Genomic DNA, 25139 nt, shown 5'->3' with positions numbered 1-25139 from the left:
CCAATCCACTCTACGCAGCCATACGTAAGAGAATCGGTATAAGTCTTCCATATTTTGTATCATTACCAAAATGTTAAAATTTCCGAAACAACGTGCCTACAAAATGACGTCAATTAATGATGTGATGATATTAATAATTTGATGACTTTATGATAGATTAATATTATATGCGTATACGATTTTCAATACGTATTTTTCGATATGCATTTGGATTAAATATTTGATATGGCTTGATTCATTTATTAATGATGAACGCACATGATCTTTCGTGTTTCGATTTCAACTTTCAGTAATGAAATGATATTTTTATAATGATATGACATAGGAAAATGACTTAAACAGTATCGAAACAAGTTCTATTACATTTATTATATATTTTAATACCATAAAGAGACATCAACATTCTACTTTCTACGTAACGAATATATCATGATTTTATTATACGAGAAAGAGAGTAATACACTTACATGAGATTCTATCATTAAAACTTTATCATTAAGTAAATGTTCTAGAAGCTTTTAATGATAAATATTTCTTATAATAATGATAATGATACACACACATTAATATTTGATGAATTAATCTACTTTATCAGTAATTATTATGGTATTTTATACGATTATCTATATTATAAAGAATATTATTGTTCAAAGTATCTACTAGTATAGCAATATGTATTAAAATATAAATAAATCATGCTATATTGGTCCATTTATTCTGCAATTATTAAATAAGAGCTAGCGCGCAAGAGCAACTTTTGTCTCCGCAACTATTTTGTCTCTCCCATCAACTCTATGGGGAGTTGCGTCGCTACGTGCGCGCACTTTCTTACTGGCCCATACAGTTGATGGGAGAGACAAAATAGTTGCGGAGACAAAAGTTGCTCTTGCGCGCTAGCTCTTAGTGCAAAATTAACAAGTGGCAAATCTGGTGGCAAGCTTAATAATACATATAAAAATTATATTTATTGTCTTTAAAATGTAAATTAAAAAACTATATTGTCAAAGTCACAAATGCAAAATTAAAACGTATACAGATTATAAATAATGGGGCTACAAAAAGTCACTTAACATTATTATCTATGCCTAATATAGTTATACAAAATAGTAAACGATTTTGCAGCCAAAATTTGAAGTAACATTCAGAAAATTGGTCATAAAATCTACATAAATTTTCATTAAACATGTCTAGAGAAATATATTTCAAAACGCTACTGTTAAATATTATTGTTCGTATATATTTACTACAATATAGTTAATAATATATTTAATATAAACACGCAAAAACGCTTCGACGTCTACTAAATATGAATATATTTATTTACCACAGATTAAATCTAGTAAGCAACGTTCATACCTCTTATAAATAGATTAAAAATAAATCGGGCGGGTGACAAAATGGCGGCGGTAAGATGGCGGTTTATTCGTCTTCTTCGTTTTGGTAGCTCACGTAGCGAACCGATGATTTGTCGCTAATTATAAGACTCTGGAATAAAAGTTATTAATATTATTGTTGATTTTTTTATTTTTTGAAGTGAAACTTCTTTATCGGGGTTGGAAAAAAATTTAGTGTAACATATTTTCATTACGCGTGACATTTTTCCGTTACGCGCCATCTTTTTCTTATCCCTACCACACGTGATTCGACGCATTTCTGTAAAGTTGCATATAGTAAATTATTTTTTTAAAAATAAGATCATAAAGAAGTTTCACTTCTTACGTGTGTACACTAGTACACGCACACATTTTTTATTTATGAGCGTTGGAAAGTATAGGTATGTTTTATTTTGAAGCAAATAATACGCATAATTTATTTGCCATAGTTTAACAATGGCATTACAATCAAGAGAAATATTCGACCGCTCCAGATATCCAGTCTTAAAAAGCTATGAAAAAATAGATATGAATCCTTTCTTTACATTAAATCGAAAAACGATAATTAAAAAGTGCGTGCCGAGCACACGTGTCCGAAGTGAAACCTCTTTGCCGAGATTAAAAGATACCAAAATCGTCGCCTCATTCCATGACATAACGGTATTGCCATACCGCGACCTCGAAATTTTACTCCAACGTACATAAAGACACAATTACATCAAAAAATTATATACATTTATTATATACATTTATAAAAGTTCATGTACTTATGAGAAATTTATTATAATAAGTGATACAATCTTTTATTTTTCTTATTACACTATAATGTCTTAAAATAATATTGTCATCCGTTCAAATATATTTGTAATATGATTGTTGTAATTTCCTGTAAGTAAAGATACATAAATGATTTTACTGTCGTAAGCAATTTTAGAATTAAGAGTTTTCAAACTATGTATTCTTTGTTGGAAATTCAAAATAAAAAAATAAAAAATAAAATAAAAAAAATTTAAGCTAGCATTGTGATATGAAAATAGCGATATATCGACTTATCATTGTAAAAACCGTTTTTTTACTATTCTGCGTTACCTGTTTTTCGTCTCTAGCCGGTGGCGAGCGTAGCAACACTAAAAGTGGTGCATACGCAAAGTTCAGTATGGCAATGATGACTAGCATCCATTCAAAGCCAATGCTGTTCACTAGTGCTCCAGAAAACGCTGGGCCTGTTCAAAAGATGATAAGTCCGTTATTTGACATATTAATATGGACCTAAAAAATTTAGTGTTGTTTTTCCAAGAAATTTACCTTGATATTATGGAATATATAGTAAATTAAAATTAGTTACATAAATTTTTCGCATTAATATATTTTCTACTAGGTTTCTGCCCACGGCTTCACCCGCGCAGTCAAAGAAAAACCCGCATAGTTCCCTTTCCCGTGGGATTTCCGGGATCGCGTCATTTTCCCGGGATAAAAAGTAGCCTATGTCCTTTCTCGGGTATCAAAATATCTCCATACCAAATTTCATGAAAATTGGTTCAGTAGTTTAGGCGTGATTGAGTAACAGACAGACAGAGTTACTTTCGCATTTATAATATTAGTATGGATTATTTATAGAAAGATTATATGTATATACATTTTTGCTGTTGTTATAAAGTCTAGGGCTCAGTTACAAATTTGATAAAATCAGACTCCATAAGATGGGGAAATGACTACTCAGCTAGTAATAATGAGGTTGCCGATTACAATGATAATGGTTATGATGATTATAGAAATTTCGATAATGATGGTGATTATTATAAATTTAATGACGGTGGTAATATTGGTGATAATGATGGTGATAATTAATACAGCCACGCTTCTCTACCCTTAACTGTTATAAAAATATTATTATGTATTATTAGTATTTATATAAATGTAGATTGTAGGACCTCGGAAAATACGCGGGCAGACTGAAAATCAGCGCTGTTCGGGTGTAAGCCCACAGCATGGCTGAGTCTGTTCCGATTGCCTAATATGTGTTACTTTAAGTTAAGATAGCCTAAGTTTTTGTGGCAATAAAGCTTTTTTCTTCTTTCTTTCTTCTTCTTTCTTTCTAAATAACTAAATAAATAATTTATTTCACTTAAAGCATTTTACAAATTAGAGCGACCCAGGCTCCTAAGATAGTAAGAATGTTATTCAGGATCCTGTGTCTTCCATTTACAGTTACACGACTCGAAAAAAATCAGATACAATTTAATTAAAATCAAAAATAAATAAAAATTTACATGCAAATTAAAAATATAAAAAAATCATAACAAATACTTGTACAAACAGCAAAAACAAAGGCAAAATGTGTCTAAAAGTGTCTAAAAGCACGTCCAAAACAAATTTCAAAATTATATCAGCACATTATATGTTATTTAAACATTTCTTGTGACAATCATGATGATAAATAAAAATAAAAATTATAAGTGACAATAACTGACTATGTATATTGATGTGAACAATAAAGATAATAAAATTAGTGATAAATAAAATTCAAACTCACCGACAGCATATCCTAAACAGAAAGCAGTATCTCCAATCGCATACACTGAACCGTACACTGCAGCATGGCGGATGTCGACAAGGAAGCCAAGTTCTGGCATCATGGACGAATCAACCATGCCTATAGCGAAGCCGAGACCAGCGTTCGGGATTATCAGGTGTTCTAGCTTGCGTGCCATTGGGATCTGAAAATAATTTAGAAATAGAGATGGGGGAAAGACTATTATTTTCACACAAAATCCAATAAAAAAGGTAATTCTTACATCCCCACTAATATTATATATGCGAAAGTAACTCTGTCTGTCTGTTACGCTTTCCCGCTTAAACCTCTCAACCGATTTTGATGAAATTTGGCACAGACAATCTTAGTAGTCCGTTTTCTTATGGGAAAAGGTATACATTTTTGAGTAAAGCAATGCCATTTGGTACGAATGTTGTTCTCGTCCACCTAAGCCCAAATCGCCCGGTAGCCAGTCTTTACTCCCCGGGAGAAGGGAGGGAGGGGGGGGGGGTTATAGAACAGAGCGCCCGGCGCTCCGAAAAAAAATTCTGGCGGAGCCATTTGGACCTTTGAGTCGAGTTTGGTATCGTTTTCAGGTAACTAGGTAATGCCTGATTCATTCCCCATACCAGTTTTTTAGGGTTCCCTAGCAAAATATGTCACAATACTTAAAATAATGAACTTTTGGTAGTGGCAAAATCCAAACAAACCAGTATATTTTTATATTTTTGTATCAAACCTGGTTTATAAAAAAATACTGTCTGAAAGGCCATTTAATGCAGATTATAAAAACATTAACATGTAATGTATATTTTACCATTTTCAATGTAAAATAAATTATAGAAAGTATAGAAACGCTCGTTAGCGCAGCATAGGGGACGGCTAAAAGACCCGAAAAATAAGCGATACTAACAAACAAAAACCAGCCAAGTGCGAGTCTGACTTGTTCATCGAGTGTTTCGTACTTATTTGTCCCATACCATGTTAACTTGCCTGGTAGAACCTGGTTAACTGATACACACACACTTTCGTCTTTATAATATTAGTGTGTTTTTAAATCATCTTTAAATTATAAATGAAGTCAGGTAGCATTGTTAAAAATTATAATAAAAGAACGTTTTCGTAGTAATAATAATGACAACCACCTCCACAAGTACATAATTCGGTACTTTTGAGCTGGCATATTCAATCCGGAACTACAAGATTTCACGTACCAACGTCTTATCAATTCAAAGCTTCTCTTTTCTTTTTATTACAGATGAGCAAGGAATATTTTGATTTTTTTTAATATACAGACAGTGAAATAATTGATAGTTTGTGATTACAATGCATGATAGGTAAGGACGGTCACGATATTTTAAAGATGCTCTCATCCAGAACTTATATTTTTTATAAGTATTATAAGTACCTAGTTACATGTTTGTTTTTCACATCATACCCCGCTGTGACAGTAAATGAGGGTTGCAAACAAATTTTTAACAAAAACGGATAGGCAGATCGAAAATTTGCCTCCCACAGAAGCTGCCCTTAAACAACACACCTCAAGGGCAGTTTTACAGGCTGTATATTGGGGGCCTAAAAAAATCAAAATATTCCTTGCTCATCTGTAATAAAAAGAAAAGAGAAGCTTTGAATTGATAAGACGTTGGTACGTGAAATCTTGTAGTTCCGGATTGAATATGCCAGCTCAAAAGTACCGAATTATGTACTTGTGGAGGTGGTTGTCATTATTATTACTACGAAAACGTTCTTTTATTATATATCTTTATTTTTAACAATGTTACCTGACTTCATTTATAATTTAAAGATGATTTAAAAACACACTAATATTATAAAGACGAAAGTGTGTGTGTATCAGTTAACCAGGTTCTACCAGGCAAGTTAACATGGTATGGGACAAATAAGTACGAAACACTCGATGAACAAGTCAGACTCGCACTTGGCTGGTTTTTGTTTGTTAGTATCGCTTATTTTTCGGGTCTTTTAGCCGTCCCCTATGCTGCGCTAAGTGCTAACGAGCGTTACTATACTTTCTATAATTTATTTTACATTGAAAATGGTAAAATATATATTACATGTTAATGTTTTTATAATCTGCATTAAATGGCCTTTCAGATAGTATTTTTTTTATAAACCAGGTTTGATACAAAAATATAAAAATATACTGGTTTGTTTGGATTTTGCCACTACCAAAAGTTCATTATTTTAAGTATTGTGACATATTTTGCTAGGGAACCCTAAAAAACTGGTATGGGGAATGAATCAGGCATTACCTAGTTACCTGAAAACGATACCAAACTCGACTCAAAGGTCCAAATGGCTCCGCCAGAATTTTTTTTCGGAGCGCCGGGCGCTCTGTTCTATAACCCCCCCCCCCTCCCTCCCTTCTCCCGGGGAGTAAAGACTGGCTACCGGGCGATTTGGGCTTAGGTGGACGAGAACAACATTCGTACCAAATGGCATTGCTTTACTCAAAAATGTATACCTTTCCATACAAGCATGCCCATAAGAAAACGGACTATAGACCCTGAGAAAGAACATAGGCTACCTTTTATTGCGAAATATGTACCACGGGCGAAGCCGGGGCGGACCGCTAGTTATTAATAGTTATAGAAGTTTTTAGATTAATTATGGTGATACTAATGACTAGCGTGCCTCACCATTATTTATAATTTTGGTCTTTTATAATTATATTAATAAGAAACACAACAATAATCTAAGATCCGAACCTAAGTCGACCTTCACCAGGGTGATAATAAAATGAGATCAATTTTAATACGAAACATCCAAAGTGACTTAAATAAAGAATCTTGATATCGTTCTTAGTGAATGTTAAATGAATTTTCCTCTTTGAGAGACATGAACTTCAAAAGCACATCACCAGAAATCTTACCAATATAAGGCAAAGACCAATAATGATGAGTCCTGAGCAAGCAGCCAGCCAGCGTCCCATTTTGTGTCCAAGAGGTCCGAATAGATTTGTTCCTGTAAAATAACGTATTAAAAAGACTTACAAATTGTTGTTTGAAATTTGATATTTTTGCTTGCAAATGCTTTATAAATATAAATTGGTCAGGCATCCGCCCCGGATTAGAGTGAAAGAATGCGGGTTCGAGTCCCGCCTCGTGATCGAGTTTTTTCTATTCTTTATAAAATGTTCTTTAAATTTTTTTTACCCATTAATAAAAATACAGTAGAACAGATTTAAATTGTTTGGCATCTGATGGATATGTTCCGTTTAGCTTTTATTTCAGTTAAAAATAACAGTAAAGAGACAACATATTATTTTATTTAATTTTTACAAAGATTTTTTTAAGATGGCAGCCACTGTTTTCTTATTTTTTTATAACAACTGGGTTATCATAAAAAATAGCATAGATCAAATAGCAATTGCATGTTTTTTTTTCTGTTATTTTTTTGTTCCCTCTCACCGATGAGATACTAGCGGGCAGGAAGCATGCATGCATGATCAGCATGCCTACTTCGCGAATGTAAGACCAATAAATATTTTTAGGAGCTTCTAGTTTTTTGTTCTTTCACTTCACCTGCCCTAGCAATTATACAAACGTTGGCGAATGTTGTGGTTGTTATTACCCCAATGGATAATAATTTTTTTAAGGAGTGTCTACATTAGGTTTGTTTTTGTCTTTCTAACCTTATCAATCCTTCCTATGCAATAAAAATTTTTAAGCTATTGCATGGCTACTATCGCGGGCCTTGAGCGCGGGGACTGAATCCAGAAATTCCGTGACGAAAAAAACCTCACGCTCCCCTCTCCGACGGGCACGGAGTTGTGGCTTGAAGGCATGTTATGCAATATTTATATTTTTTGTGTTTTTGTGTTCTCTTACCGATGAGATAGCATATACTAGCGGGCAGGAAGGCGACGCCCTGCTGCCAGCGACGCGCCTCCATCGTGTCCGCCATCCAGATGGGCAGGCTGGGCTCCAGCATCGCTATACCCACGTTTGCGAATGTTATTGCGCCTGAAAGGAAAACAACGTTATTGAATCATTTTAAGGCCAGAAAATTGCTTGACTTCGACGTGTTCAGAGCAGTAAACAACCTCAAACGCTTCGCGTTATGAGGCGTGCAAAAATATTCTTTTTTATAAGCAATAAAAAAGGATTTTTTTTTCTCGTGGGGCAATAATAATAAATGTAAAACTACCTAACTGGAAACCGAAATATCTAGGTATTACGGTATTAAGTGTGATAAATTCGGAAGTATGGTTCGTGTTTCTTTCTTTTATTTTTCAGCGAAGCGATTTTTGGTATGGTTTGTGTCTGCAGATAGTAAGTAGGATAGAGAGTGACATAGACTACTTTTACTGCTCCGTGAACATCTGCGAATCTCATTCCGATTGAAATGTCTGTTAACCAAGTTGGCTAAGTCCCAAGTACAACACACATATAAGTCAAATTTTGTGTGTGTGTGTGTGTGTCTTTATGAAAAAGAGTGTGTGTGTATATAATTACCAGCAGCAACAAGGATGTAAGGGTCCGTGACAAGAGCCTTTAGAGATGGTGGTTCACTCTCCTGTCGTACGACTCCAGGCTGGAGAATCATGAGCTGCAGTACTAGAGAACAGTAAATAAATTAAATTGTTAGATTTCTATATATAAGTCGTCGATTGTCAAGTAGCTAAAAGTAAGTGTAAATTATTTAGAAAAGTAAGCAGTCATTGGAACTGTCGATAGATATGAAAACTTAAAACTCGATGCTCATATCTCAAAAATTTAGTGTTGAAATTTCTACAAGGCATGAACTTCATTATGTCGGCAGCGTGATTACCTCTACTTAAAATTACTCAATACGGCTAAACAATAATTATTATTAATAATTAAATTATCAAGAAGTTGTTATACAAAGTAAAACCACGTTGAATAAAGCTTTTTCCGTACATTTTATCTACTCCTATGGTATACATTGTAATTTGTAACTCACATCCATCACCCAGAGCGAGAGCAGACAGCATCAAGAAAGGTGCAGTTTTTCCCACGAACTCATACATCAGGCCTCCAAAGGGAGGACCGATGAGGACCCCCAGTGCTAGCCCTCCGAGCGCTATACCCATCGCGTTACCACGTTCCTGGAGGTAATAAGTGATGAATTATTATAAACTAGCAGTAATATGTGAAGTTTTTTAGCTTGTTGATTTTAAGAATGATAAAGAGTTATTTTTATCAATCTGCTTCAGCCGTTATTAATCATAAGTGGTGTGACTAGACTAATACGATAGATAGATGAATAAATTTACATTTTACAAAAAAAAAAATCGAACAAACTTTAATATTTTTTTGCAGATTATTTTAAATTTGACGATCTAACAACAAGAAAACACTTTGTTCGAGCAGTGGAAACAAAGTCTAGATGATGATTAATCTTCCATGTAAGCACAGTCATGGGCTACGTAAAATGAAGCTTTATTTAATAAGTAATAAGAACAAATTTACCTTATCATCCGGATATCTCTCTGCCAGCATGCCCATGCCAGATACGGAAGAACAAGACGACCCAATACCTTGGAGTGCTCTGGCTATGAAGAGTACGCTGTACGATCTACCGAACGCGAATACTGAAAGAAATTATTTTTTACGCTATTGCATAGCTTCTATCGCGGGCCTTGAGCGCGGGGACCGTATCGAGAAATTCCGTAACGAAAAAACCTCACGCTCCCCACTCTGACGGGCGGAGGTATGGCTTGGAGGCAAAGCATGCAATAGCTTTACCGCGGCAGTCCCCGAGTGCCACACGTCGTTTTTTTTTGTTCTTTAAATATAAGTACCTCATACTCATTTGTAATGTTTATTGTTGTGTGCTTGTGTGTGTAGAAATAAATGCTTTCTTTCTTTCTTTCAAATGTCTCGATTTAGAACAATATAAATGAAATCATCAAATGGGTTAGTTTGGTTGTAATTCTTGTATTTTATTTGGTAACTATGTTCATTTAGCAAACAAATAAACACAAATTAACGTGTTGAAAATAGAGAATATTCGGTTTATTTTTTCTATAAACAAAATCAGGCAAAATAATTTTTATCTGAATGAAAAATCTAAAAAACAACTTACTTATCGTTGAGAGGAACATCAGAATAAAACCGGTGAACATTGGTACGCTGTAGCCGATCCTAAAAAAAGACATTATTATTTATTTGAATAACGTTATTGAAGTTAAATACTTCTTTTGGCGCGATGGAGTAAAATGATGAGAGTGAATTTTTACGATGCGCGCGCACACCGACACCTAAATTTAACAGCATGAAGTTAGTTCTAGGTGGTATGAAAATTGATAACTATTTCTTTTATATTCAAGTTGTATATTCTAGTATTTTTTTCCATACGCCAAAGAAGTATAACTTCTAACGCGTGTACATAAGTAAACACACTCTTTAAAAAAAATCATTGACTTGTGGCTTTTGCCCGCGTATACTCTTGCGTTTGAATTGTAAATGGAAACCATTCTCGAATCTACTAGGCGACATAAAAATTTTCATTAAAATCAGTCAAGACATTTATGAGGAATTTAACGACAAACACAAAAAAAGTACTAAATTGTCTGGAAAAAATCGCTACATACAATACAATACGATAAGACCACCAATTCTTTAAATGTATTCTTAGGTTAAGTTTCACAGCATAACTAGCTTTCCGCCCGCGGCTTCGCCCGCTTTGTCAAACTTAATAGATCATAATTTCTTAAGCTTCCTCTTGAATCACTCTATCTATTAAAAAACGCATCAAAATTCGTTGCGTAGTAAAGATTTAAGCATACATAGGGACAGAGAAAGCGACTTTGTTTTATTCTATGTAGCGATTCTAAGAGCAATTTTAAATAAATAATGAATAAAATTTAGTGGAAATATATACTTATATAATAAATTCTCTTACTTATGTGTCAGTGGACCAACGAAGGGGTTAGCTATGAGCTGCACTATGGCTTTGCTCGCAAACATCACTCCGACAGCCACCGTCTCATGGATCAGTTCTTGATGACGAACTTCCTTTTCAGCCGTGATGTTAACTGCAAAAAAAATTTATTAATCACTAGCTTTTCGCCTGTGGCTTCGCCCGCTTTGTCTACAACCTCATAAATTAAACTAAAACCTTCCACTTTCATCAATATATTATCAGTCGCAGTATTTGCTATTTGATTAAATAACTAGCGCCTTCATTGAATGACGTGATTCAATTGAATAACTAGGCCGAACGTTGTTTTAACAAATGTTATCCAACTAGTTAGCGGATTGTAAACTATAGGTAATTAAAGAACGTTTATACAATATATTCTCCTCTTATCTGTTCTTTATGAAATTTCTTTTGTGTGTGCAATATAGAATTAAATAAATATATAAAGAACTATATCATAATATGTATTGTATTGGAAAATGTACCACCAACACAAATTTACCTTAATAGTTCCCACTTAGAAATTAGTTCTATAAAAAAAAATTGTTGTCTGTAAAGTCGGTTTACTGACGATAGTTGAACGTGACAACGTCTTAAGGACGATTGTGCTTCTTTGTCGCTCGTTCCGTGCTCTTGCTTGCACTTCAAGCCTTACATGGAACGCCTCAGAGCGAGGTAACGCCGGATGAGTCATGTTTTTTCGTGCGTGCAGCCGGCTCTATCGAATTATAAGTCGTTGTCACGTCAAAAAATTGAAATGACCACTTACCATGAGTAACATTTTCAATCGGCAAGCCAGTAATGTTCATGCAGGGACAGTAGGGGGTCGGCGCTGGCGGGGGGGTGGTCAGGTCCTCGATAGCCACGGAGAGGGGTGCGTCCGGGTGTTGTATGTCGTATAGGAACTCCGGGATGATGGGCACTGAGGAATAATAGAGTATTTTCTAGGGTTTGATTTTACGCGAGTATTATACATTTAGAAATTAAAGACTTTTTAACGGATACAGTCTCCCCGTGACCACGCTCGCTGTAAAGTGTTCGAAACGTCGGGAAAATAATATAATGAATAAATCGCGTTTAAAATAAAGGATCGGTGACTATAGATTTCCGCCCGCGGCATCGTCCGCGTAGTCAAAGAAAAACCCGCATAGCTCTCGCTCCCGTGGGATTTCCGGGATAAAACCTATCCTATGCGTTTGTCCAAGTTACCCTCTATATTATGTGTTCTAAATTTCATTGTAATCGGTTCGGTAGAATTTGCGTGAAAGAGTAACAAACACACACACACACACATCCTCACAAATAAAAATAAATTAGTAGGATAGGAAGTAGGATAGTACAATAATTTCAGGAGTTTAAACATGAGATGGACAAGAAAAAAAAAGTAATAATACCCTTAAAGAAACTTTACTTTAATTTTTTTTATTGTCAGTTAAATTCCATGCAAGATACATATTATAATAAATCTGTAGAAGGGTCAATTCTGTACATTCAAAATATTCAAAAAATAAATAGCCGGGGGTGTTACTGGATCGATACCAAACCCAAATATGTTGTTAAAAAAATCTTTTGTCTGTCTGTCTGTATATTCAGGCATCACGTGAAAACTAACGGTTCGATTTCGATGAAACTTGGTATAATTAGACCTTAATAGCCTGGGCATAAAATAGGATACTTTTTATCCTGGAAAAATACGTAAAAAAAAAATCTTAATTTTTCAGTTTTATCCAGAGAAGTTGTTCAGTAGAACCGCGAACACACGTTGCGTTAGAAAAGTCTTACGACGACGACAAAGCGAAGACCGACATCCACGCGGACGGAGTCGCGGGCGAAAGCTTAGTACTACATAATTATTATAGTTGTTATTTACTAAGATATGTGTTATCATGTAGCTTTAAAGATAGTAGTTCAGGATACATCGCCCATTTTTGCAAGTGACTACTATCAAGCTAATTTTCCGTTTGTAGCTTTATTTTGATGAGACGCCCAATAATTTCGTGTACGAAAGTCTCGATTGTGGTAGCTAACAGAGATAACAAGGATAAAAAATTTTGATTTGATGGTTCTCAAATATTTATTACTAACTGATTTTTTTTTTGTTCAATCTCAAGATAATTACCTAAATTATTCGAAAAAATATTTATCCTACAAAATCTATAGTTGGTTCAAAGAGTCCCCCTTACCAAAGTGTATCGATAACGAGGTCATCATTAATGATTACTAACAAGCTGATTTTTTTGTTTTCACTTAGTTAATGTTTATATAATTCAACAGACATATTGTCCTACAAATTGCGTAATAAATATTTGAGAACCATCAAATCAAAAAATTTTATCCTTGTTATCTCTGTTAGCTACCACAATCGAGAGTTTCGTACACGAAATTATTCGGTGTCTCAACAAAATAAAGCTACAAACGGAAAATCAGCTTGATAGTAGTCACTTGCAAAAATGGGCGATGTATCCTGAACTATAGCCGAGACACATCGTTAATGATGTAAGTAGGTACTAGCTTGAATCCTAACATACTTAGTGTTAATGTGTTGAGATAGTGCTTTAGTGCTTTTGTTATAGAAATATGCAATGTGACCTAGATTGCTTACGTTTCTAGGATATGTTTATTTATATTTTTAAATGCTTAGATTACAAAATAAAAGACAGATGGAGCGTTGCCGAACTAAACCGAATAATTTATCGTCATTTTCAATAAAGCTATGTGTGCTGTCATTTCGCCGCTGCACTGTACGTACACGGTGCTTCTGTGTGCGTGTAATGTTGCCAGATATTGAAAAATTTCCCAAATTTTTCCCCGACTACGCAAAAAAGAGGGTTATGTTTTTCGAGTTTATGGATGTATGTATAATATTTCTTTGACACGCCCTGCAGTATAAACCGTTGGACCGATTTTGAGTTGTGAGGTTTCATTGCAATGATCTGAATTATTATGTTAGTGGCTGTAGTGACGTAGGCTATATACATAAATGAGAAGTCAAGTTTTAATTTTTATTTAAATTCTTTTATTACATAAAGTACCTGCCTACTAAAGTTATATATGGACAAAATAATTGTATTCAATTTTTTATTAAATAAATTACATAAAAAAGTTTCAATATTAACTATAATAATTATATTATTTTTTATTTTTCATAATATATGAATACGAATAGCGATAGTTTTTAGTCGAGAATACGGGACATTTTATTTTCATCATATCCATCATGGAGTTCACATAAATTAAATCGCTAGCGAAAACGACTATGACGTTTTTAAGCTTTATAAAAGTAACAAAATAATGTATTATGCTTATTAAAATAATCTAATAATTATCATGAACCTTTAGTGCACTATACAAATAATCACATTCACGATCGAAAAATCCAACAGCATTACCCAGAAGATCCTTTAACCATTTTACCGTTTTACCAATAAAAATGGCAAATTCATTTTCAAAATACTGGCAACATACGTTGAAGTTTTTTATTCCTTCATATCTGTAAAATTATTATTCGTATTAGGGCCGATTTTTCAATGCCCAGATAAACAGCTAGATAGACTTTATTCTTCAGTTAACAAAATATTCAATTTTTCAATAGACGAATAGGACTTATCTATCGAATAACTACGTTATTTGAGGAATAAATCTATCTGCTGCTCCAACGGCCAGATAGCGTGCTATTCGACGATTAGACGTTTGAGTTGACAACTGACGCGTCAAATTTGGGATATTTTCGTATGTAATAACATAGAGCGTAGAATTTTTACAATAAAGCCTCTTTCTATAAAATAATTATCAATTAAAATCATATTGAAATTGATGTTTTTGATAGTACCTACTGATGATCATGCCATTGAAAATTTGCCGGACGCTGCCTTTATGTCGTTTCCATCGTAAAATATATAAATTTTAACACAAATTTAATCAAAACTCTTTACTCGAATCAAAACAATAATCAACAATCATAGAACACAAGATAAACTTAAAATGCACTCCTGACGTGAGTCATAATGACGGTTGTTGACATATTGCAAGTTGACTCTATCCCGCTCTAACCTGACTAATTTAATATGTTTGTTTCGCCACTCCAAGAGCAGAGCTGCCAATATGGAAATATTTGGTCAGATAGTTATTCATCAAATAAATCACGATTGAAAAATAGGCGAGCCGTTATGAGTTAGATAAGCAATTGAATAAATCTATTCGAGGGGTAGTTATTAGACTGTTTATCTGGGCATTGAAAAATCGGCCCTTAAAGAAATAAATCAGCCAAATAATCTACAGAAAACCTGTGAAACGATGTTTTATCTTTTTTTTTGTTTTCGGGAACAAATTTTACAGCGTTTTATTATCACAAGACGGCATTTTTTTACTAAAATTGCAAACTCTTTTTGACGTATTGCATGACACTTTAAGCGCTATAGCACTGGTGCAGCGACGTATTTGTTTTTGATTTCGTATTTTCTTTGACAAGGGCGACGGGCGGTTGTCATGCTCCATCTGTACTTTATTTTGTAATCTAAGTTTAAATGTATAATGGAGGTTTTAATTGTTTAAATTGTAATAATGTAAATTAAAAAATTAAATTTAAGAAGTTATATTATGTATTTTGTTTTATTTCGTGAAGTATTAGGTACTTTTTATTCATTTTTCCACAGCTAGTTTAACCGTATAAAAATAATTTGATAAATTTTGAATAAAGCTCGGTTGTATTTGATTTAACTGTGTTTCAAACATTACTTTATATACTACTAGAGGTCCGGCTTCGCCCGTGGTACATATTCACGTTTTCTCTACATAAGCACCATCCTCGTACTTCAAGGAATATAATAAAGAAATAATTAAAGAAATCGGTTCAGCTGTTCGAAAGTTATGCGCTTACCAACACATATTGGGATTCATTTTTATATTATAGAAGAACACATACACCAACACATTTTGGGACTCATTTTTATATTATAGAAGAAATTTATTAGTATTTTCACTTTATGTTAATATATGTATAACAGACATCATGTGAAATTTCTTCGATAGGTATGCTGAGAGCTTAACTTCTTATGTGTGAAAGTCGCAAGTGTTTACCAGTTAACCAATAAGCTATATAAAATTAGTATTTTACTAACTTTTAATTTTAAAGCTAAAATTTCACCCGATTTATCGATTTCCCAGCGAAAATATACCAAAACCCAATTTATCGATACAAAGCACATCACTAGCTGTCATCGACACGCTCACTCGACACCATTGAAAGCGTAATGAAATTTCGCACGAAATTGAGCGATTTCTATGAAAATATTGTAAAGGGTTTCGGAGCAATTTGTATTCATATATATTATTAGTATATAAGTAAAAGTGGATTTGGAGTGCTGGTAAAGATTTTCTTCCTTGTGATATAAATTGCGTTAAGAAATTTTGAGAGACATTTTTTAATGAACGTATAATTCTTTATGGAAAGAAAAATATGCCATATTTCGACCCTATTAATGGTATCAATGTTAAATGTATCGATTTTTAACAACAGGTGGCGAAAACATTATTATTGAAATAAATACAAGCGGTACCTGTTTTTATACAGGTTGTTTGGAAGAGATTCCTTCTTATGCATAAGTCCGCCGTAGGTATAAACAGTAGGGACCTATATGTTAGCAATTAGAATATATTTCGTTTCATTTCTGTATTTTAAAATATGATGTTCTTTTTAATTAAAAATAGTACATACTATACACATTTCAAGAATTATGATGATTCGAACCTACGTCTTTCGCCGTACCATAGCGACTCATAATCACTCGGTCTCATGTTATATGATATTTTAAATAGATTTTTATTTAATTAGGTCTGTTATTTAGCAGTTATATTAAAAACTTGTATCTATTAATAGAACTTCAACAAACAAACACGAGGAAATATAAATAAGTAACTTAGCAAGAATCAAGATCGCGCGAATATCAAGTCTACGAAATTTGATTGGAGTTGTAATAGCAGTGAAAACTAGAGGCAATTTCATTTGTGACACGCTCTAACTTCATCAGCGTAGTGTTGTGCTGAGTACGCTGGTTTATCGATATAATTTATACTGGATTATCGATACATAACGTATTTATTTTGTTTTACTATGTTCTGTGATGTTTTGCTAAATTAAAAATTTTTCTTCAATGTTATTCATAAACTAAAAATTATGTTTCTTTTTTTTGTAATGTTATTTAATATAATTATGTTGGCAGCGCAATAAAGTGTTAAAACTTAAAATAAATAAATATGTAGTTGGTATTTACCATCGATGTTTTCCTTCACCAATTGAAATGGTGACCGATAGTCGAGTTCAATTAAAAGAATTGAGTTTTTAAAATAAATTGAATTTCTTTTTAAGAGCGCGGATATCACCACCACCCATAAGCACTCACATGGCTAAACTGTGTGAAGCTGTTACCGGTTTTGATATATTTATTGCTTCAAAGTTCAACCAAAATTAAAAAATATCTATCGACATCGCAGCACATCACTAGCAGCGTCCTTTGATGAGGCGTTTAAGTGAGTTCCACTTTGATCTCGCCGCTCAGTAAATTGCCTCGCTTCCGGCCACAGTTGGAGTACTAGTTATTTTAGAAATACAAGCAATGTGCCCTTGCTTCGCTTAAGTTAAATTAGAATTTCATATACTATCTACTCTTTATAAGCATAAAAAGTAACTGTTCCGGCAAACGTTGTTTAGTTATATGAAACATATTGTTGTTTGATTCTCATTTCTCACAACCGACTTGATTTGCAAACATTTCATGAGAATCGGTCTCTTCGCAAAATGCTTAAATTGGCCCCTGAAATTCTGAGCTACGAATTGCGGCGATTTTGCAACTATCTTTTTTATATAGTACTAGTTTACCGCCCGCGGCTTCGCCCGCTTTGTCTAAAACCTTATAAATTATATACTAAAACCTTCCTCTTGAATCACTCTATCTATTAAAAAAACTGCATCAAAATCCGTTGCGTAGTTTGAAAGATTTAAGCATACAAAGGGACAGAGAAAGTGACTTAGTTTTATACTATGTAGTGACTAGCTGTTGCCCTCGGTTTCGCCGGGAGCATAAATTCGAATGATGGAATTTATCAAAAAACCTTTTTTTAACGGATACCTACATCGTAATGGCTATTTGCATGCGAAATGTCAGTCTCATTGATCTAGTAGGAACATCGTTTTGTACATTTCAGTTTTTTTTTAATCTTAACTTTTTAAAATTATCACGTATTTTCCTCGCGATCGAGAATTAAAAAAAAATTAAATACTGCGTCTATCAATTTTATTTTTCATGATTCAGACGAATGTTTTTATGTAAATCAATGGTACCGGGTATGGAAAACATTGTATAATATGTTTATTATCATCAATAGAATAAAAAAAACATAGGCTATCCATACTAATATTATAAATGCGAAAGTAACTCTGTCTGTCTGTCAATCACGCCTTAACTACTGAACCAATTTGCATGAAATTTGGTATGGAGATATTTTGATACCCGAGAAAGGACATAGGCTACTTTTTATGCCGGGAAAATGACGCAATCCCGGAAATCCCACGGGAACGGGAACTATGCGGGTTTTTCATTGACTGCGCGGGCGAAGCCGCGGGCAGAAACCTAGTTTCCTATATAATTTACCTGTCATTTAAAGTTGTTAATATTTACTAAAGAATGACTTGATAGCAGAAACTTGTTAATTTTTGAAACTTAGTGAACTAACTTACGAGTTTTTGCGCTTACTTCAAAATGCTGCGTTCAAAGGAAAAGTTTTAAGTATTTCAGGAGTTCAACAAAACGAACGTTCAAGTAGCTTATATTTTAACTATTTAGAATAATTGTCTGGTAGTCAAAATTTATTTCATGTGTTTATCTTATTAAATAATTTTTTTTCCTTATTGCTAGAATAGCCAGGGCTAAATAATTTTCTTTCATATGGGTGTAAGGTAAAGTATTATATTATCTATATCTATATAGTATATATATATATAATATTAAAAAGTTTGTTTGTTTGAACGCGCTAATCTCGGGAACTACTGATAGCCCATTTATCGAGGAAGGCTATAGGCTATATATTATCATCACGCTAAGATCAATAGGAGCGGAGCACTGCGGGTAAAACCGCGGGGCACAGCTAGTCTGTGATATAGGTTCTCTTTATAAGAGCAAGTGAGACAATTTAGATTCTGTCATTAAATCGTGTTTTTTATTTATTTTTTATCTATATGAAATTGACAACGTTTAAAACAATCTGCGATGACAATTGACAATTGATCAAGCGCGGGAAACATTTACGCTCCACAGATAAACAAAGGTAAGATGGCGGCCAATCTAATAAGTGCTCCATGAATTATGTATCTGTGCTCTTCGATTTTTCTCCCGCCGTTTCTGTTTAATATGGAGTAGCTGATAAAATAAGAGTGTTAAGGAATAATGTACTGGGGTAATGCCTAGGTCATGATTATTTTAGGTAGTTATTAATTTTATTATTTCGAAATCCAAAATTTGCAGGAAATTTTTCAATAGAAAAAATTTGTAGTTGTCCACTAGTTTGCCGCCCGCGGCTTCGCCCGCTTTGACGAAAACCTAATAATTTATATACTTAAACCTTACTCGAAATATACTTTATTTGTTAAAAAACTGCATCAAAATTGGTTACGCAGTTTTAACGATTTAAGCATACATAGACGTAATAGGGACAGAGAAAGCGACTTTGTTTTTATTATACTATGTAGTGATGATGATTAGAGCATTAAATTTTTTGAATATTCTCAATGAGCTTATATTACAGTGAAAGCGGAATTAAACATTTATTTGGCATCTGTTTGAAATGTATTAAAATTAAAATAATTTTATATTACACACTAGCTTTCCAACCGTGCCCGGTTTGACTTAAGAAATTATTACTAAAACCTTTCTCAACAACCACTCTATCTAATAAAAAAATTGCATCAAAATCGGTTTGGCAGTTTTAAAGATCTAAGCATACATAGAAACAGTCATTTAATATAGTAGTAGTGATATATATAATATGATAACATTAGTTACACTAGCAACTTGTAAATCATTGTAGCATCTCGTAGCATCTCGTAGCAGATCGTAGCAAATGATCGTAGCACATTAAGATAAGCTTCGGCAACTTCTCTGGGTTTGTGACGTCATTTGTGACATATTAACCGATTACGACTGAAGTAGGGTTATGTTTTTCGAGTGAATATTTCTGTAGAATATTCTGTATGTATACTAGTTTGATAGATTTTTAGCTTTTGAGGTGTGGCTAAACAGGATAATTTAACATTTTTTAAGTCATGATTCATAATAAAACCACAAAAAAATGCAATGCAGTGCATTATGCATGTTAGGATTAATGCCTTAACCTTCCTCTTTAATCACTCTATATATTAAATTACCTGCATCAGAATCAGTTGCGTAGTAAACATAGGGGCCGACAGTGGGAAGCGTTTTTCTTGTATTGTCAGTACAAGTAAAAAAAATCATAATATTGCTGTCTTCTGAACTTCCTTAAAATTTTCATATAAAAATCGCTTCTCACTGTCTGTTTTACTTTATGTTTGTTTAGATTTTAAAATAACGCAACAGATTCAGGTGCGTTTTTTTAATAGATAAAATGGTTAAAGAGTAAGGTTTGTAAACAATAAGGTATGATTTTTACATAGCTTCAATAGTAATACTCACCAACAGTAGTCAGCAGCATGTTATCCAGCAGGAGAGCAATAGCCACGATCACGAGGACCAACTTGCGGGACTCGCGCATCGCGGCGATGCGGCCGCGCCAGCCCGCGAACCCGTCTGATGCCGCGCCCATGGTACTGTGGTAATATGAAATGAATGAATGAATGAACTGAATGAAAAATTCTTTATTTCACACAAAAATACAAGATTACAAAATAAGAATGATACAAGTTATAATATGTACAGAGGGCGGTCTTATCGCTGTAAGCGATTTCTGCCAGACAACCCGAAAAACCATAAGGATTACATATTTTATGGTGGTGGTGCATTACATTTAGTAATATGTTATTTTTAATGATAAGTCTATTAAGCTTTACAACAAAATATAGAGCCCGCTGTTTATCTATAATTAGAAAGACAGCCGTTAATCGAAACGATTAGGTGTTCGTTTCGTTTTCATTGACATGTACCAATTATTAAAAATAACATTAACACGCAAATATAAACTTCAATAATAACCATCTTATTAAAAAAACTCCAAACCCGTATTAAAATTTTGGCTAAAAGGCTTTGCCTTTCAGTTTTATAAATCGTTGAACAATTAAAATGTAACAACCCTGCGAAAATTTCGTATTTGATTGCTGTAATTAAAGTAAAAGACGTTTAGAGCAATTCAAAATGGCCGCCGGAACAATCTAATGAGTCCTTTCAAAGTGCTCTGAAGTTACGAGTATCTATTTTATCAAAGATGGCAATTCATTTTGGATAAAGTTATTGTTAAGCAAAGAGTGCTCCGCGGTTTCATTAAAAATGTTTTATTTTTAGAAGTGTTCTTTAAGTTAAGGCGTATTCTATATTAAGTTTATTCAAATGCTTTATAATAATTAAGGAGCATTTTCAACCGACTTTAAGAAAGGATGAGGATCTCACTTTCACTGTATTTGTTTTTGGGTTTGTTATCTCAGAATCTATACTAATCTATACTTACTTAATATTATAAAGCTGAAGAGTTTGTTTGTTTGTTTGTTTAATCTCGGGAACTACTGGTCATTCGGTGTCAGATAGATCATTTATCGAGGAAGGCTATAGGGTATATATCATCACGCTACGACCATCAAGAGTGGAGCCACGGGGGTGAAACTGCGCGGAGCAGCTAGTTTTGAATAATTTGAAAAATAATGTGTGAGATATTTTGATTGCAAGTTTAGTCCATTTTAATGTATTATTATATTATGTGTATCTCATTCCATAATACTCGGGTACCATCATTAGGAAGGTACCCGGTCCTTTGGAAGGCTTACGTGGGGACACGGATCCAACACGCAGAGGCCCTTTAGAGAACTTTACTGTGTTGTGGGACACCAGCCGCAGCCTGCCCATGACTGCACTATAGAGATACAGTCCTAGGCAGTCCGCGGCCGATGTAGGACTATTTCGAGATATGGAAAACAAAATAAACTGGGCTATGGAGTGGGATGTTAAATGGGCCGGTATTTGGGGACTATTGGAAACTATGGCACCTGCCTTTCTACTAAAAGAAAGTAAAAATATGTTGGCAGGTGGTGACTCGCCCTCTCACTGTATGGACCCCCGAAATAAGCCGCTGCAATAGTGCGACAAGGGGGCAACATATTGTGAGCAGCTAAGGGTGGAGAGGCGTCCCTGGACTTTAAACTACGATCACGCGCTCCCTGAGGGTCCAGCATCACGTGCCCACTCGCCACTTATGATTCGCATCCACCCTTCGAGCTAAAAGCTCTCGCGACTCCACTCTGGCCGGCCGGTTAAGGCAAGCCAGAGTTGGGGGTCCTGTCCTCGTCAGGCTTCACTCCGACCGGCCGGTGAAGGCAAGCCGGAGATGAAGACAGGGGCCTCCCCCGGGAGCACTCGGTTCCCGCGGGGTCGCTACTCCCCGACACCCCGCCACAAGGTGTCCTGCGGGTTGACTGACTGCACGGGTGAAATATCTATTGTCACGTAGACCATAGATATTTCAACCGTGGGCGATGGGGTCGTCACATCCCTACGCCCTTATTATATTATTATTATTAAGTTAAAGACTCGGCTTTGTTTAAATTGATCAATATTGAAATCAATCGGAACAGTAGTTCCTGAGATTAGCGCGTCAAAACAAACTTCAGCTATGCATTGAGTAATATAAATATTATATAGATTCATCGATACTTTAAAATATTTTATTATCTATAATATAAAAATGAATCCCAAAATGTGTTGGTAAGCGCATAACTTGAGAACGGCTGAACCGATTTCGTTAATTCTATTTTTTATAATATTCCTTGAAGTACGAGGATGGTTCTTATGGAGAGAAAACGTAAACATGTACCACGGGCGAAGCCGGGACGGACCGCTAGTTTATTAAAAAAATCAGAAATTATTAACTTCTGATTTTTATAAAGTATAAGATAATGTACCTAAACTTAGGACCATCAAGAAATAATAAACATATTTTTAATTTAATTGCATTGCTGAGTAGGTCTGATTGCTTATTTTTAATATAAACACCTTTTGAATTATAATGGGCTGATTTAAATTTTAATAATTAAAATGTATAGACATCCTTTCATTTTTTACCTTTACATAAAACACAATTTTTTTAATTCTTTTAAGGTTATTTATGAAATACTAGCTTTCCGCCGGCGGCTCCGGTTTCAAATAAAACCTATCTTATATTACTCGTGGATAATGTAGCTTTCGAATGGTGAAAGAATTTTTAAAATCGGTTTTCCTCTTTATAATAATATTAGTTCAGATAAAAACGTATGACTGATTCACTCGTTTTTTACATTTTTTTATTATCATAATATTATGAAGTGCCACAGAGAAACTTTTACATCGTATGAAAAAATGTCATGAAATAAAATTTTGATAATAATAAATCAAAGTTTGTAGTTTGAATGGTTTAATTAACGCTTTATGATTTATTTATTTGATGATGGAAAAGCTGAAATTAGCTTTTAAGTCTACGTGACTTAAAAGCTAATTTAAGCTTTAATGGATCTCTGTCATCTAATTGTTTAAATAAAATAAAATAAAATAAATTAATTAATTAATTAAAATATCTTAAGCTTAATCCATACTAATATTATAAATGCGAAAGTAACTCTGTCTGTGTGTAACTCAATCACGCCTAAACTACTGAACCAATTTGCATGAAATTCGGTATGGAGATATTTTGATACCCGAGAAAGGACATAGGCTACCTTTTATTGTAATGAAAGTAAATATGTACCACGGGCGAAGCCGGGGCGGACCACTAGTTGCTTATAAATCAGATATTTTAAAAAAAAAATCCAAATGTTAATGTAAAGCTCAATCATTATAATATATATATATATAATAATTATATAAAAAATTAAATTAATCACATTCTAGATTTATTTTAAATAGACTTCATATTATTTTTGGACGTCAAGTTATATTAAAAAAAATATTAAGCACATATATTAAATCTGTAAAAAAATCAACGAAATTTTATATTCGCTACATAAAAATCAAATTATCTCCTAGTTAGATTTATTTTGAGTAAACTTCAAATGGTTGATTGGACGTAAAGTATCTAATATTAAACCAAAAAGTATTAAGCACTTGTTAAAATGTAATAAATCTGATGTAAATTAACAACAAATTATATATTTCCTAAAATCTGTATGCCATTAATAATCCCTCTATTAATAATAAAAATATAAAAAAGTCTTACCCTAATTATAATGTTCAGGACATCTCAACATAAAGATATGTATAACAATACTATGAAGACGTCCGTCCACCTCGGTGTCCGGAGGCGTACTGAGCTTTCCACACACTCAAAATCAAGCTTGGAATGCAGACCAATATAAAAGAACCGACGTATATGCGATACTACCCCCTTTATACTACAAATATATATGAAACGCGGGGGCAGAGGAAGGTCTTTGTGATTGGCCAACCCTTATCAGGATTATTAAAAGCGTGTTGATTAAAATTGAGCTCTGCATATATAGTTATAGAGTTGATTGTCCATTGTCAAAGTTAATGGTCCTGTATAGAATGTAGCTAGTGGTAAAGTGGACTTTATAGTTTCGGTTTTAGGGTCGGTTTTCGTGTGTACAGTTATATAAAGCTACAGGTTTTCGATAACTTCTTGCTGAAAGAGCGACATGGTGCTCAGTGGAAAATGACGTGAAGAATTTTTGTTAATGACCCGTCACGTATTGTTTGAAATTGGGTTGGCTTTATGGATTAATGAGTTTATGGGTTATTGAGTCATTAATTTGAAAAGAAATGAGATTGTGTAGTGAGTGGTGTCTGGGTGATAGAGAAGTTACATAACATTGTATTTTAAAGATTTTTTCTTTATAACCGACTTCAAAAAAAGGAGGAGGTTATCAATTCGGCCGGTATGTTTTTTTTTATGTATGTACACCGATTACTCCGAGGTTTCTGAACCGATTTACGTGATTCTTTTTTTGTTCGATGCGGGATGGTGTCGAATTGGTCCCATAAAAATTGTATTCGGATAGGCCCAGTAGTTTTTATTTTATGGGCATTTTTGCAAGTGCAAGTTTGAAGTCGGTTGTTTTTAACGCAGTTGTCACTTTTCTGGGATATAATTACTAATACCACAAA

At 33.9% G+C, this 25139-nt stretch overlaps 1 protein-coding gene across 1 annotated transcript; it reads right to left on the bottom strand.

The window, feature by feature from the left end:
- Positions 1 to 860: 860 nt before the first annotated feature.
- On the bottom strand, positions 861 to 24332 carry LOC123702497 (synaptic vesicular amine transporter). Its single transcript, XM_045650273.1, has 13 exons — positions 24232 to 24332; positions 20517 to 20650; positions 11585 to 11737; positions 10798 to 10930; positions 9979 to 10037; positions 9363 to 9484; positions 8854 to 8998; positions 8385 to 8486; positions 7758 to 7892; positions 6800 to 6891; positions 3907 to 4090; positions 2463 to 2596; positions 861 to 1485 (listed from the first exon to the last, which is right to left on the bottom strand). Exons 2-13 carry the CDS (start codon positions 20644 to 20646, stop codon positions 1420 to 1422), a joined length of 1455 nt encoding a protein of 484 aa, XP_045506229.1. The 5' UTR covers positions 20647 to 20650; positions 24232 to 24332; the 3' UTR covers positions 861 to 1419.
- Between the last annotated feature and the right edge of the window lie 807 nt (positions 24333 to 25139).

This window comes from Colias croceus, chromosome 23 (genome assembly GCF_905220415.1).
Source record: "Colias croceus chromosome 23, ilColCroc2.1".
In the NCBI taxonomy this organism is placed as follows: domain Eukaryota; kingdom Metazoa; phylum Arthropoda; class Insecta; order Lepidoptera; family Pieridae; genus Colias; species Colias croceus.
The sequence above is the reverse complement of the archived record's forward strand: the minus strand, read 5'-3'. Positions and strand labels throughout refer to the sequence as shown.